The sequence below is a fragment of the Bombina bombina genome, chromosome 4 (assembly GCF_027579735.1).
Source record: "Bombina bombina isolate aBomBom1 chromosome 4, aBomBom1.pri, whole genome shotgun sequence".
NCBI lineage: Eukaryota > Metazoa > Chordata > Amphibia > Anura > Bombinatoridae > Bombina > Bombina bombina.
The window spans coordinates 35,746,508-35,760,138 of NC_069502.1; the positions used below are offsets into that span (position 1 = coordinate 35,746,508).

A 13,631-nucleotide genomic window follows, 5' to 3' on the forward strand; every position below is an offset into this window, starting at 1 on the left:
TGTCTCTTCTCTTATATGTGATGAAAAATTGCACATTTCTGCAAGCTGCGTGGTTTCCAGTTTCTGATATATTTTATTCCTATCGCAGGCCGGTGGCTACAGCTGACTTTTTTGTCCAGATCTAAGATTTGGTCCGGGTTTGGCTGTCGTTATTTCTTAGTGGAAATAGAACCCTCCTTCCTCTGGACTAGAAGTGTAGTCCCTAGGGTCGTTTGGGTGCTGCTCAAATTGCTCAGTGGTTAAGTCGCAGCTTCGTATCTGAGACTTTCCTGTTTTATACCTATATTGGGAGCAGGCTTATGTATCCTAGTGATTAGGCTTGTTGCTTATAACTCATAGGTAGTTGGTTCATATAAGTTGCTGGCGCTGGATATTTCTTTTCTCTTCTTCCTTTAATTATGAGCAGATTTTGACCTCATGGCGATCTACTCTGCCTTGGGATAGGGACAACAATCAACTCCTTGGAGTTTAGTAGCCTTCCTTTGATTTTAAATCTGTTTGAAGGGTCCGCCCCCGGTCCAAGCATGAATCAAGTAAGGCGTAGGCTTTCCTTCTTTCAGCAGGCTTTGGTTTGCCATGTCAAGAATCCTTTGGCCAGTGGAAGTAGTATCTCAGGTTTCCGGGATGGAATCTTATCTTGTCCTCACTGAGGTTGATTTCTCCTGTTAAGAGTGTTTGCAGATCGGATCAGTAGAGGCTTTAATAATAGATCTCGCCTCTTTAGAAGTTGTCCAGTTCTTCTGGCGGATCAAGGTCTAGAATCCTTTTCATCCTGTTTGTCAAGCAGGATATTTTTTGACCTATTCTAGACCTAGAGGGTCTCTTTTTTTTTTCTTTTTTTTTTTTTTCTTTTTCCTCATAGTTCTGGTCTTTCAAAAGAGGGAGACTTACTTTTATTCTCCTTTGGTTTAGGAGGGTCATTTCAGGACTTCCATAGACCCGAAGGACACATGTATATCACGGGTCATTCTATTTCCTGTGGTTTGTTTTTCTGGGCCTACAGCCACACCACCCTGAATGCGCCCGATCTTGTCTAAAATCAGAAGACAAACTCTTCTTTCTTTTTTTTTTATCCCTTCTTGTAGGCTGTGCCACTGCTTCTTGATATCGAACAGGCCAAGGTAGCCTAGTGGTTAGCTTTGTGGTTTTGCAACTCAAAGGTTGTTAGTTCGCTTCCAACTGCTGGGGCTGGATGTCCCTTTAAATCCTTTTCCCCAGTGGAAATTGCCTCTAATGAAGGACCTTTTATTCAAGGTTCTTTTCTTTTTCAATCTAAGTTTGTATGAAGCTCTCTGCTTGGAGGGGTTAAATACAAAAAACTTTTGCAATATTCGTTCATTAGATAAAGGACCAGTAAATGAAGTAGATTTGCTTAATAACAAAAGCATGATAACAAGACAATGCAATAGCACTTAGACTGAACTTGAAATGAGTGTTTTTGTTTGTTTGTTTTTTCTGACAAATTTTAAAGTTATGTCTATTTCCACTCCCCCTGTATCATGTGACAGCCATCAGCCAATCACAAATGCATATACATATATTCTGTAAATTCTTGCACATGCTCAGCAGGAGCTGGTGACTCAAAGTGGAACTATAAAGGGACTGTGCACATTTTGTTAATTGAAGAAAATCGGAAAGTTGTTTAAAATTGCTGCTCTGTCTGAATCCTTAAAGTTTTCAATTCTGACTCATGGTCCTTTAATTTTTCCTTTCACTTAATTTGGAGAATTTGAACTTGAAGTGCACGCAGCAGACTTTACAAGTTTAACCCTGATATATATATGTATGTCCCTAATTTGCCCCAGCAGGAGGTTTAGATACAATACAAGTTTTAATAAAAAAAATGATGGGAATTTAGCCAATGAAAAGCATCTACAGCAAACAAGGTATTAATTAATCTGGAAATCTTTTGCCTTATGTTAAATTATATACAGAAGTCCAGTAATTACAAGGTATTTTATGTATGCAGAAGGTGGAAATGACACAAAATGCATTATTATTTTATGGAGATTTACTTATAAGTTGTATGTCCCTTTAGCACAAAGATATAAGAGCATTTATCATCTCTTTCATTGTCTTTGGTCTCAGGTGGAGAACTTACTCTATCCAAAGCTCATCTCGTTGAACTCTGCGCATTTTGATTTCACGGGATGTAACTTCTCTGAGAAGAACATGTACGCCAAAGACAAGAGGGACGGGCAGTCTAAGGAAGGCAGTGGCCGTGTAGCCATACACAAAGCCACAGGGATTATCCACAGGTATGAGAGCCAGATAGCAAAATGTTTGTAATGATCCAGCTGAACCTGGTATTACAATCTTCGCTGTCTTACAAGGAAAGATGTTGTGACGTTAAACAGAAACCTCAACATTAAACTTTCATGATGCAGGTAGAGACTGTAGTTTACTGCTATTATCTAATTTGCTTTGTTCTCTTGATATCCTTTTTTGAAAAGCATTCCTAGGTAGTCTGAGGAGCATCAGTGCACCACTGGAAGCTAGCTGCGGATTGGTGGCTGCGCATCTATGTCCCGTGTCGTTGGCTCACCCTATGTTTTCAGCTAGCTCCCAGCAGTGCATTGCTGCTCAACAAAAGATACCAAGAGAATGAAGCAAATTTGGTAATAGAAGTAAATCGGAAAGTTATTTAAAGGGACATTAAACCCCAAAATTTATTTCATTATTCAGATAGAGAATACAATTTTTAAGAAGTTTCCAATTTACTTCTATTATCAAATTTGATTTGTTCTCATGTTTTTCTTTGTTGAAGGGATACCTAGGTAGGCAGCGTGCACATGCCCGAAGCACTACACAACAGGAAATAGTGCTGCCATCTAGTGCTCCTGCTAATGTATAACATTGTTGCAAAACTGCTGCCATCTAGTGCTCCTGCTAATGTATAACATTGTTGCAAAACTGCTGCCATCTAGTGCTCCTGCTAATGTATAACATTGTTGCAAAACTGCTGCCATCTAGTGCTCCTGCTAATGTATAACATTGTTATAAAACTGCTGCAATCTAGTGCTCCTGCTAATGTATAACATTGTTGCAAAACTGCTGCCATCTAGTGCTCCTGCTAATGTATAACATTGTTGCAAAACTGCTGCCATCTACTGCTCCTGCTAATGTATAACATTGTTACAAAACTGCTGCCATCTAGTGCTCCTGCTAATGTATAACATTGTTGCAAAACTGCTGCCATCTAGTGCTCCTGCTAATGTATAACATTGTTGCAAAACTGCTGCCATCTAGTGCTCCTGCTAATGTATAACATTGTTGCAAAACTGCTGCCATCTAGTGCTCCTGCTAATGTATAACATTGTTATAAAACTGCTGCCATCTAGTGCTCCTGCTAATGTATAACATTGTTATAAAACTGCTGCAATCTAGTGCTCCTGCTAATGTATAACATTGTTGCAAAACTGCTGCCATCTACTGCTCCTGCTAATGTATAGCATTGTTACAAAACTGCTGCCATCTAGTGCTCCTGCTAATGTATAACATTGTTGCAAAACTGCTGCCATCTAGTGCTCCTGCTAATGTATAACATTGTTGCAAAACTGCTGCCATCTAGTGCTCCTGCTAATGTATAGCATTGTTACAAAACTGCTGCCATCTAGTGCTCCTGCTAATGTATAACATTGTTGCAAAACTGCTGCCATCTAGTGCTCCTGCTAATGTATAACATTGTTATAAAACTGCTGCCATCTAGTGCTCCTGCTAATGTATAACATTGTTATAAAACTGCTGCCATCTAGTGCTCTTGCTAATGTATAACATTGTTATAAAACTGCTGCCATCTACTGCTCCTGCTAATGTATAACATTGTTATAAAACTGCTGCCATCTACTGCTCCTGCTAATGTATAACATTGTTATAAAACTGCTGCCATCTAGTGCTCCTGCTAATGTGTAACATTGTTATAAAACTGCTGCCATCTAGTGCTCTTGCTAATGTATAACATTGTTATAAAACTGCTGCCATCTACTGCTCCTGCTAATGTATAACATTATTATAAAACTGCTGCCATCTAGTGCTCCTGCTAATGTATAACATTATTATAAAACTGCTGTCATCTAGTGCTCTTGCTTATGTATAACATTGTTATAAAACTGCTGCCATCTAGTGCTCCTGCTAATGTATAACATTGTTATAAAACTGCTGCCAGGGGGTGCTCTTGCTAATGTTTAACATTGTTATAAAACTGCTGCCATCTAGTGCTCCTGCTAATGTATAACATTGTTATAAAACTGCTGCCAGGGGGTGCTCTTGCTAATGTATAACATTGTTATAAAACTGCTGCCATCTAGTGCTCTTGCTAATGTATAACATTATTATATAACTGCTACCATCTAGTGCTCTTGCTAATGTATAACATTGTTATAAAACTGCTGCCATCTAGTGCTCTTGCTAATGTATAACATTGTTATAAAACTGCTGCCATCTAGTGCTCTTGCTAATGTATAACATTGTTATAAAACTGCTGTCATCTAGTGCTCTTGCTAATGTATAACATTATTATAAAACTGCTACCATCTAGTGCTCCTGCTAATGTATAACATTGTTATAAAACTGCTGCCATCTAGTGCTCTTGCTAATGTATAACATTGTACAACTGCTGCCATCTAGTGCTCTTGCTAATGTATAACATTGTTATAAAACTGCTGCCATCTAGTGCTCTGTCTAATGTATAACATTATTATAAAACTGCTGCCATCTAGTGCTCTGTCTAATGTATAACATTATTATAAAACTGCTGCCATCTAGTGCTCTTGCTAATGTATAACATTATTATAAAACTGCTGCCATCTAGTGCTCTTGCTAATGTATAACATTGTTATAAATCTTCTGCCATCTAGTGCTCTTGCTAATGTATAACATTATTATAAAACTGCTGCCATCTAGTGCTCTTGATAATGTATAACATTATTATAAAAACTGCTGCCATCCAGTGCTCCTGCTAATGTATAACATTATTATAAATCTGCTGTCATCTAGTGCTCTTGCTAATGTATACCATTGTTATAAAACTGCTGCCATCTAGTGCTCCTACTAATGTATAACATTGTTATAAAACTGCTGCCATCTAGTGCTCTGTCTAATGTATAACATTATTATAAAACTGCTGCCATCTAGTGCTCTTGCTAATGTATAACATTATTATAAAACTGCTGCCATCTAGTGCTCTTGCTAATGTATAACATTATTATAAAACTGCTGCCATCTAGTGCTCTTGCTAATGTATAACATTGTTATAAAACTGCTGTCATCTAGTGCTCTTGCTAATGTATAACATTATTATAAAACTGCTGCCATCTAGTGCTCTTGCTAATGTATAACATTATTATAAAAACTGCTGTCATCCAGTGCTCCTGCTAATGTATAACATTATTATAAAACTGCTGTGATCTAGTGCTCTTGCTAATGTATAACATTGTTATAAAACTGCTGCCATCTAGTGCTCCTACTAATGTATAACATTGTTATAATACTGCTGCCATCTAGTGCTCTTGCTAATGATTAACATTATTATAAAACTGCTGCCATCTAGTGCTCTTGCTAATGAATAACATTGTTATAAAACTGCTGCCATCTAGTGCTCTTGCTAATATATAACATTGTTATAAAACTGCTGCCATCTAGTACTCTTGGTAATGTATAACATTGTTATAAAACTGCTGCCATCTAGTGCTCTTGCTAATGATTAACATTATTATAAAACTGCTGCCATCTAGTGCTCTTGCTAATGATTAACATTATTATAAAACTGCTGCCATCTAGTGCTCTTGCTAATGAATAACATTGTTATAAAACTGCTGCCATCTAGTGCTCTTGCTAATATATAACATTGTTATAAAACTGCTGCCATCTAGTACTCTTAGTAATGTATAACATTGTTATAAAACTGCTGCCATCTAGTGCTCTTGCTAATGTATAACATTATTATAAAACTGCTGCCATCTAGTGCTCTTGCTAATGTATAACATTGTTATAAAACTGCTGCCATCTAGTGCTCTTGCTGATGTATTACATTGTTATAAAACTGCTGCCATCTAGTGCTCTTCCTAATGTATAACATTGTACAACTGCTGCCATCTAGTGCTCTTGCTAATGTATAACATTATTATAAAACTGCCATCTAGTGCTCTTGCTAATGAATAACATTGTTATAAAACTGCTGCCATATAGTACTGCAGACACGTGCACACTCATAAGCTTACTTTACTGCTTTTCAACAAAGGATAACAAGAAAACTAAGACAATTTGTTAACAGAAGTAAATTGGAAAGTTGTTTCAAATTATATCTTCTATCTGAATCATGAAAGAAAAAAAAATTGGGTTTTATGACCCTTTAAAATGATATGCTCTATCAAACCAGAAACAAATGTGTTCCGTGTCCCTTTTACTATGTACAGCTTAGAGGAGAAAAGAAGAGATATAGGATAGAAATGTGTGGCATACGCAGAAGGCTGTCCTTTGACTACAGAAGGAAATGTCTTTCTACCTAGTACTGCGATAAGATAGTGTTGTTGCAAAACTAAACCGAGCGGATACGTTTTGACATAATGATTTCTTTTGCAGTAGTTTTTAAAATGGCTTAAAGCATATAAGGATCAACAAAAAAAATCAACTTTTGTGTAACTTCTTGTGATGTTTTATAATCTGAGCTTTTTTTCCCCCTTAGTTACACATTGGAATGCAATTACAATACAGGTCGCTGTGTCAACACAATCCCTACAGCATGTCACGACAATGGCCGGGCGAGCCCTCCGCCGCCTCCTGCATTTCCTCCCAAATACACCACCGATCTGTTTGAGCAGGTAATTGCTAATTTTGCCATCGATAATTTGATATAAATTATATTTGAAATATTAAAAAAAATATTTATTTGTTTTGAGTTAGGATGGCATTTATTCAAATGTATCTGTGTGTATTTTGTGCACATATTACCAACGCAAATATCTGCAAGTAAACCAGGCACTGCACAGATTTATTACATGATTTTGTAAATCAAGAACAGTTAAGTGATGCACTCAGGGACGGAACTACAGGGGATGCAGAGTCCGCAACTGTGACTGGACCCCTGGGTGTGGGGGGCCCAGCTTCCAAAATAAAAAAAATAAAAAGTTTTTTTCTTTCAATAAAAAAAAAACGTTGACCTGCCACTGACTGCACTGATATCATGTGAGTGTGACATGATGCTTCACTAGTGTCTCTGACTACAGGGGTTAGTGTTCCTGTTTTACCCATTGGTGTTTATATGTGTGTGTGTATATGTATGTATGTGACTGTGTGTGTTTTTATGCATGTATGTGTGTGTGTGTGTGTGTGTTTGTGGAACCAGCAAATTACAGACCTTGTTACTACAGCATGGGGGGCGGGGAGTAAACAGTGTCACTATACAGTACCACTATATACAGTACAACAGGCTGGACCATGTCACTGACTACTGTGGTCACTTTATAAAGTACTGGGGTGGGTAGGGTCAGGCCAGCCATCTCACCGGCAGATTACAGACTGTGTCACTAATTTACTATATACTGTACTGGTGGGTTAACAGTGTCACTATATACAGTAATAGGGGGTCAGACCATCTCACAGACTGTGGACACAGGGTACCTCCTTTTGCAAACATGTAATCTGATTCACATTTTTTTGTGTGTTAAATGTAAAAAAAAAAAAAAAAAAGATGTATAAAATTCATCTTTTTTTTTGGGGGGGGGGGTTCTTGCACCTGTGCCCTGTGGTTTCTAGTTACGCCTCTGAATACACTCCTTGAAAAGTCTTGTTTGGCTTCATGTTCCATCTGATTTTGCTCTGGGCAATTAGGGACTAATATATGTTCTTGTGCTCTGATCTAGCCAATCTCCATGTAGCATGTTTTTCTTCCTAATTGGAAAGAGTCCACTGCTGCATTCATTACTTTTGGGAAATAAGAACCTGGCCACCAGGAGGAGGCAAAGACACCCCACTTCCCTCATCCCCCAGTCATTCTTTGCCTTTCGTCCCAGGAGGTTGGCAGAGAAGTGTCAGAATTTGTTTTGTCTCTTATGGAGGGTACTACTCTTCGCAAATGGGACAGGAGTTTTAAGTAGCCCTATAAGCTTCTCAACTTGAGGGCCTGGGTGAACGTTAGAGTCCGGAGATGCAGAGGGAGCTTCCCTTTGCGACACCATCCCGACTCATATTAACAGCTCCTACAGCAATCGGCGTTGACGAGTTTCGCAGACTGATTCTCTCAAGTCCATGTCAAGAGCGATGCTACTAACCTGTCACACTTGTAGGGCCGTGTTCCTGTTCCACGGCGTAGATTCTGGTAAGATTGTTTAATTTTTTATTACATAATGTTAACACAGAAGACAGGGTCACAGTGTGGCGCCTTTTATCTTTATAGAATCAAGGGTTAATATCTCCTTAGGGGGATTATTGAACAGGGGGGAATAATAATCTTATATGTTTATTTGATTTTATGCTGCTTTATGTGTGAGATGTTAGGCTCATAGGCTGTTATGGAACATACAGGTTTCACTTTCACTTTTCACATGCAGCTTACAAGCTTGGCGCACTTTCTCTAATAGCAGGGTCAGTCTTGCATTGTGCACTATGTGATTCACTCCCTCTTTCCTATCAGTGGGGAGTCCTAAATCTCTGTACTGTCTGGGTCATAGGAGGTGGTGAGTGCCCCAGACATTGGGGTATAAGGGTGCCGTTTTTGAATAAAATAAGATGTTTTATTTCTCTAGTTCTCCGGTTATTGCACTAGCGATGGAGGATTCTGCTAATTTAGAGGGCGCTCCCTCTATTCTTAAGTAGTAATTCCTGTTTATATGGTAAGGAGGCTCTAGTTCCCCCTCTCAATGATGTTCCATATGCCTTGATAATGTGATAATATCAAACATGTTTGATACCACGGAGCCGTCCACCTCTGAGGTGTTGTCGTCCGGTGAGGTGCGTACCCTACATTGTTATCTCTATGCACATGCAGTTTTCCCATGGCATTACGGATCCTCCATCTGGAGGGGGCCTTTTTTTCTACTGACGTTACTGCGCAGTTCAGACGGCGGTTGCTGCGGCTTTAATGCTTTTTCACGCTTTCCTAAGCGCAAGCTAAGGGTTACATACTGCACTCCTTCCCAGAGTACATCAAATAATTTTTGGATTTAACTGATAGGGTTATCCGAGGATGTGGTTCTTTCTGAGACTTCAGAGTATGGACTTTCTGGGTCAGAGTCTGCTGCCTCTCAACCTCCATCTGCGGAGGAACCAGACTTTAGTTTTAGGACTTTGCATTTCGTCTAAATTAAGTGTTTGGCGAATTCAGGGGTTCTAGAGGTCATATTGCCTGATGAACCTTTATTTCCTAAATTGAATAGAGTTTGAGGACTGGGTGGTGCCTTCCCTTCCCTGCTCCTTCTGTCCCGGGTATTCCGCCTTGGACTGTACACAGTTCCCTGCGGGTGCGACTGTCCCTGAGTGTTATGCCTTTTGTTGCAAAATTGTGCGCCTTCGCGTTTTACTCAGACATGTTTTTTCAGTTATTGAACTACCCTATCCTTATCGGATACGGGAATACTCAGTCTGCTCTTTGAATGGTGCACCTCATTAGACGTGGGGATGATGTAATCTCCTGATTGTCCATGTATTGAGATCTTTCCCAATTTTTTTTGAAGATCAGGGCTCCGTTTGGCTGGTCCTGCGGTAGGCCTGTTTCTTCTTGGGCGTTAACCTATGGGTTGCCTTGTATTTTATTTTCATCTGATAGGATGTCCTGTCTGTTTTCTTTCTTCCCCTCTGAGGGAGGATTTATGCGGCTTGACGATTAGGACACGGATTGCAGACTTGTCCTGTTTGGGGTCAGTTATGTCTGGTAAGGACAGGTGGCGTCGCTCTGCTTAGCTGGTCCGGTAGAGGCGCAGAGTGCTCATGTTATCCTCTGTGTTCAACTAAGCATTCTAATGGACCGGTGGGTCCGTGAGGCAGGAAGGATTGTCTCAGTCCTGATAGCCCTCAATTTGGATGACTGGCTCAGTGGAGTTCCACTGCGTCTCTCTCTCTCTTGTGTCTGGGGTTGTCAGACCCTAGAGCTCCTTCCCATGTAGTGGAGGGTTGGTGGGCTTGCGCCCTCTTGCCGCAGAGTTGGGCAGTTTGTCCTTTTTCTTTTGAGGCCCTGGGAATTGCCCTGGGAATAGTCGTCAGCAGCTAGTAGTTTGAGTAGTTCAGCTGCCTTGCAGCGTATGGGTTGCAGAATGTGACCAGCTGCAGCTATTGCACATTGACTGTGTACGGTCTAGCTGTTTTTATGAGACCTTTTAGTTTTCCTCTGTTGTCTCCATGTGAGTTAGGTCTCCTTTCAGGGACCTGGGTTCCCCTCTGTGACATGGTCGTTCCCTGTTAGGGGCACTGGGTGTGGTTTCCTTGGGCTCTGCTCGGAGCTGGGGATGCTGTGCGTCCTTTCCTCTCTATGGTCCTCTGTTTGTATGGAGGTAATGCGGAGACCAGCCTTTGCTCAAGTGATTTTGACCTCGGGGCATCCCCTTGCTTATTGTCCTTCAGCTGTTTGAGAGTCTATGGGCTCTAGTCTTGTTGTACAGCTTTTTAACACCTTAGCTCCTTTGGAGCATTGGACTTTGGCAAGGGGTGGTCTCTTCCTTGGGTCGGGACTTGCAAATGTTATCTCGTTATCCGGGTTGATCTGGATATTGCTTTGATTTCTCCCTGTGGTCTGTTTTTTTATGTCAGACGGGGTGTTAAGTTCTCGGATATTGTTTGTTTAAACAACTGGGGGCTCGGATCTGTTTTCTCCCTGGTGCTTCCGGTTGCTGAGGCTTTGCTCAGTGTTTTCCTTTGTAGAGTTGTTGCCAGACTTTTTGACTCTAGGGCTGGTTCGGGGTTCCCCAGTTCCTTGGAACTTGGGCTGTGTCCTTTTACTTGGACTAATTGACCTGGTCACGGTTGGCCAGGTTGTCTGAGTGGTGATGCTCATTGGGCTTGACTTACTCCTTTATGGTCTGTTTCCCTTGGTCAGCTTGCTGTGGTAACCTTATGGATCACTGCTCTGCAGGCGAATGGGTTTGCAGTGTCTCTGCTGCAGCTATTGCACATTGGATGTGTTAGCAAGCTAATTCCTTAGGTGGATTCCTTCCAAGTTCATCTGAGTTGGAGATTGATCTCTCTTTAGCCTATGGCTTTGTGTCTTGTGGGCAGTTGCTCTGCTTTTTTGGCCCCATCCCTTTTCTTAGGGTGGGGGGCTTATTCTCCTCCTTATGGAGATGTGGTCCCTTTTCTTAGGGATTCTCTTGGATTCAGGAATGCAGTAATGAATGCAGCTGTGGACTCTTTCCATCTGAAGAAAAGAAAATTATCAGGTAAGCATAATTTAAGTTATTTAGTAAACGTCACTGTGCCATCCTTCCCCTCCCCCTTCTGTTTGCCATACTATGTGTATGGATATTTGGTTTACAAATCCTCAGACTGCCAATGCTGGGAGTTTAAACATAAATCTCATCATTTAAATACACATATATGCATTTACAGTTTAAATAGAATCATTCTTACAATACTCATGCAATAGCAAAAATCCTCCTGGCAAGTTATTGCTGTTTCAGTGACAGCATTTACTGTGTGCGGCAGGTTTGTGCACATGCGCCGTGTGCCTGCTCAGAGAGCATATATTGTGTTGTCAATTACACAGTATTCTCACTGATGAATATATGCTAACTCCAGCTCTATACGCATGCTTGGTGTTTGTATGAGGGTACACAGCGCATATGTAAATAAATGCAATAGCTTAAACCGTGCTAGCCCTACTAGAAGTGTTTTACTAATACATGTGTTTTTGAAAAATGCTTCTTTTCAAAACTGAAATTTTGAGCTTCACGACTGCTTAAAGTGATGGTAAATTTCAGACTATAAGAATGTTGCAATAAAAAATATTTTTTGTTTGCAAGTAAAACCACATTTCTCTTGTAAGGTGTATCCAGTCCACGGATCATCCATTATTTGTTGGATATTCTCCTTCCCAACAGGAAGTTGCAAGAGGATCACCCACAGCAGAGCTGCTATATAGCTCCTCCCCTAACTGCCATATCCAGTCATTCTCTTGCAAACTCTCAACATAGCTGGAGGTAGTAAGAGGAAAGTGGTGTAATATAGTTAGTTTTTCTTCAATCAAAAGTTTATTGTTTTTAAATGGTACCGGAGTTGTACTATTTTATCTCAGGCAGCATTTAGAAGAAGAATCTGCCTGCGTTTTTCTATGATCTTAGCAGAAGTAACTAAGATCCACTGCTGTTCTCACATATGTCTGAGGAGTGAGGTAACTTCAGAGGGAGAATGGCGTGCAGGTTATCCTGCAATAAGGTATGTGCAGTTTAAGTTTTTCTAGGGATGGAATTTACTAGAAAAAAGCTGCTTATACCGGATTAATGTAAGTTAAGCCTAAATACAGTGATTTAATAGCGACTAGTATCAGGCTTGCTATCAGAGGTATATACTCTGATTAATGTGCAATATAAAACGTTTGCTGGCATGTTTAATCGTTTTTATATATGCTTTGGTGATAAAACTTATTGGGGCCTAGTTTTTTCCACATGGCTGGCTTGATTTTTGCCTAGAAACAGTTTCCTGAGGCTTTCCACTGTTGTAATATGAGTGGGAGGGGCCTATTTCTCCTACATTGGTGTGTCCGGTCCACGGCTTCATCCTTACTTGTGGGATATTCTCTTCCCCTACAGGAAATGGCAAAGAGAGCACACAGCAAGAGCTGTCCATATAGCCCCCCCCCCTCTGGCTCCGCCCCCCAGTCATTCTCTTTGCCTGCTCTGAACAAGTAGCATCTCCACGGGGATGGTAAAGAGTATGTGGTGTTAGTTGTAGTTTTATTTCTTCTATCAAGAGTTGGTTATTTTAAAATAGTGCCGGTTTGTACTATTTACTCTACAACAGAAAGTGATGAAGAGTTCTGTTAAAAGAGGAGTATGATTTTAGCACCAGTAACTAAAATCCATTGCTGTTGCCACGCAGGACTTTTGAAACCAGAGAACTTCAGTTGGGGGTAACAGTTTGCAGACTTATCTGCTTCAGGTATGACCAGTCTGTTTTCTAACAACACATAGTAATGCTAGAAGACTGTCAGTTTTCCCTTATGGGACCGGTAAGCCATTTTCTTAGACTCGGTAACAGATTAAAGGCTTATAAATTGGGCTCTATACTGGTTGACACTATTGTGGGCTAAATCGATTTGCTTATGTCATAGTCTTATGACATTTGGAGTGTTTTATGAACTTAGAAACACTTTTGGGAACGTTTTAATTATGCCTGGCATTGGTTTAGACGCCTAATCTAGTCAGAAAGGCCCCTTCACTCTGGTATGCAGAGGGAGGAGGCCTCATTTTCGCACCTCAGTTGCGCAGTTACTTCCAAAGGCAGTGCATGCAGCTTCATGTGAGAGGGTCCTGTGGCTGAGAAACAGACTCTGGAAGGCTTATTTCTGTGGTGAATAACCCCTAAGGAAGGTAAAAGCCGCAGCAAAGTCTGTGGCAGGGACTGTAGTGTGTTTAAACTGGTAAATTGAACAAATAGCTCCGGTTTGCTCATTTAAGGGTTTAGAGACTTGAAATTTGGTGTTCAATACT

At 40.5% G+C, this 13,631-nt stretch overlaps 1 protein-coding gene across 1 annotated transcript in view; it reads left to right on the forward strand.

Annotated features, from left to right (window-relative positions):
* LOC128656825 (cytosolic carboxypeptidase-like protein 5) overlaps positions 1 to 13,631 on the forward strand; it is a 602,149-nt gene that overhangs the window by 157,309 nt on the left and 431,209 nt on the right. Inside the window, exons 7-8 of the mRNA XM_053710990.1 lie at positions 2,089 to 2,258; positions 6,683 to 6,818. Coding sequence (XP_053566965.1) covers positions 2,089 to 2,258; positions 6,683 to 6,818 — 306 coding nt within the window. The remainder of the gene's footprint in view (positions 1 to 2,088; positions 2,259 to 6,682; positions 6,819 to 13,631) is intronic.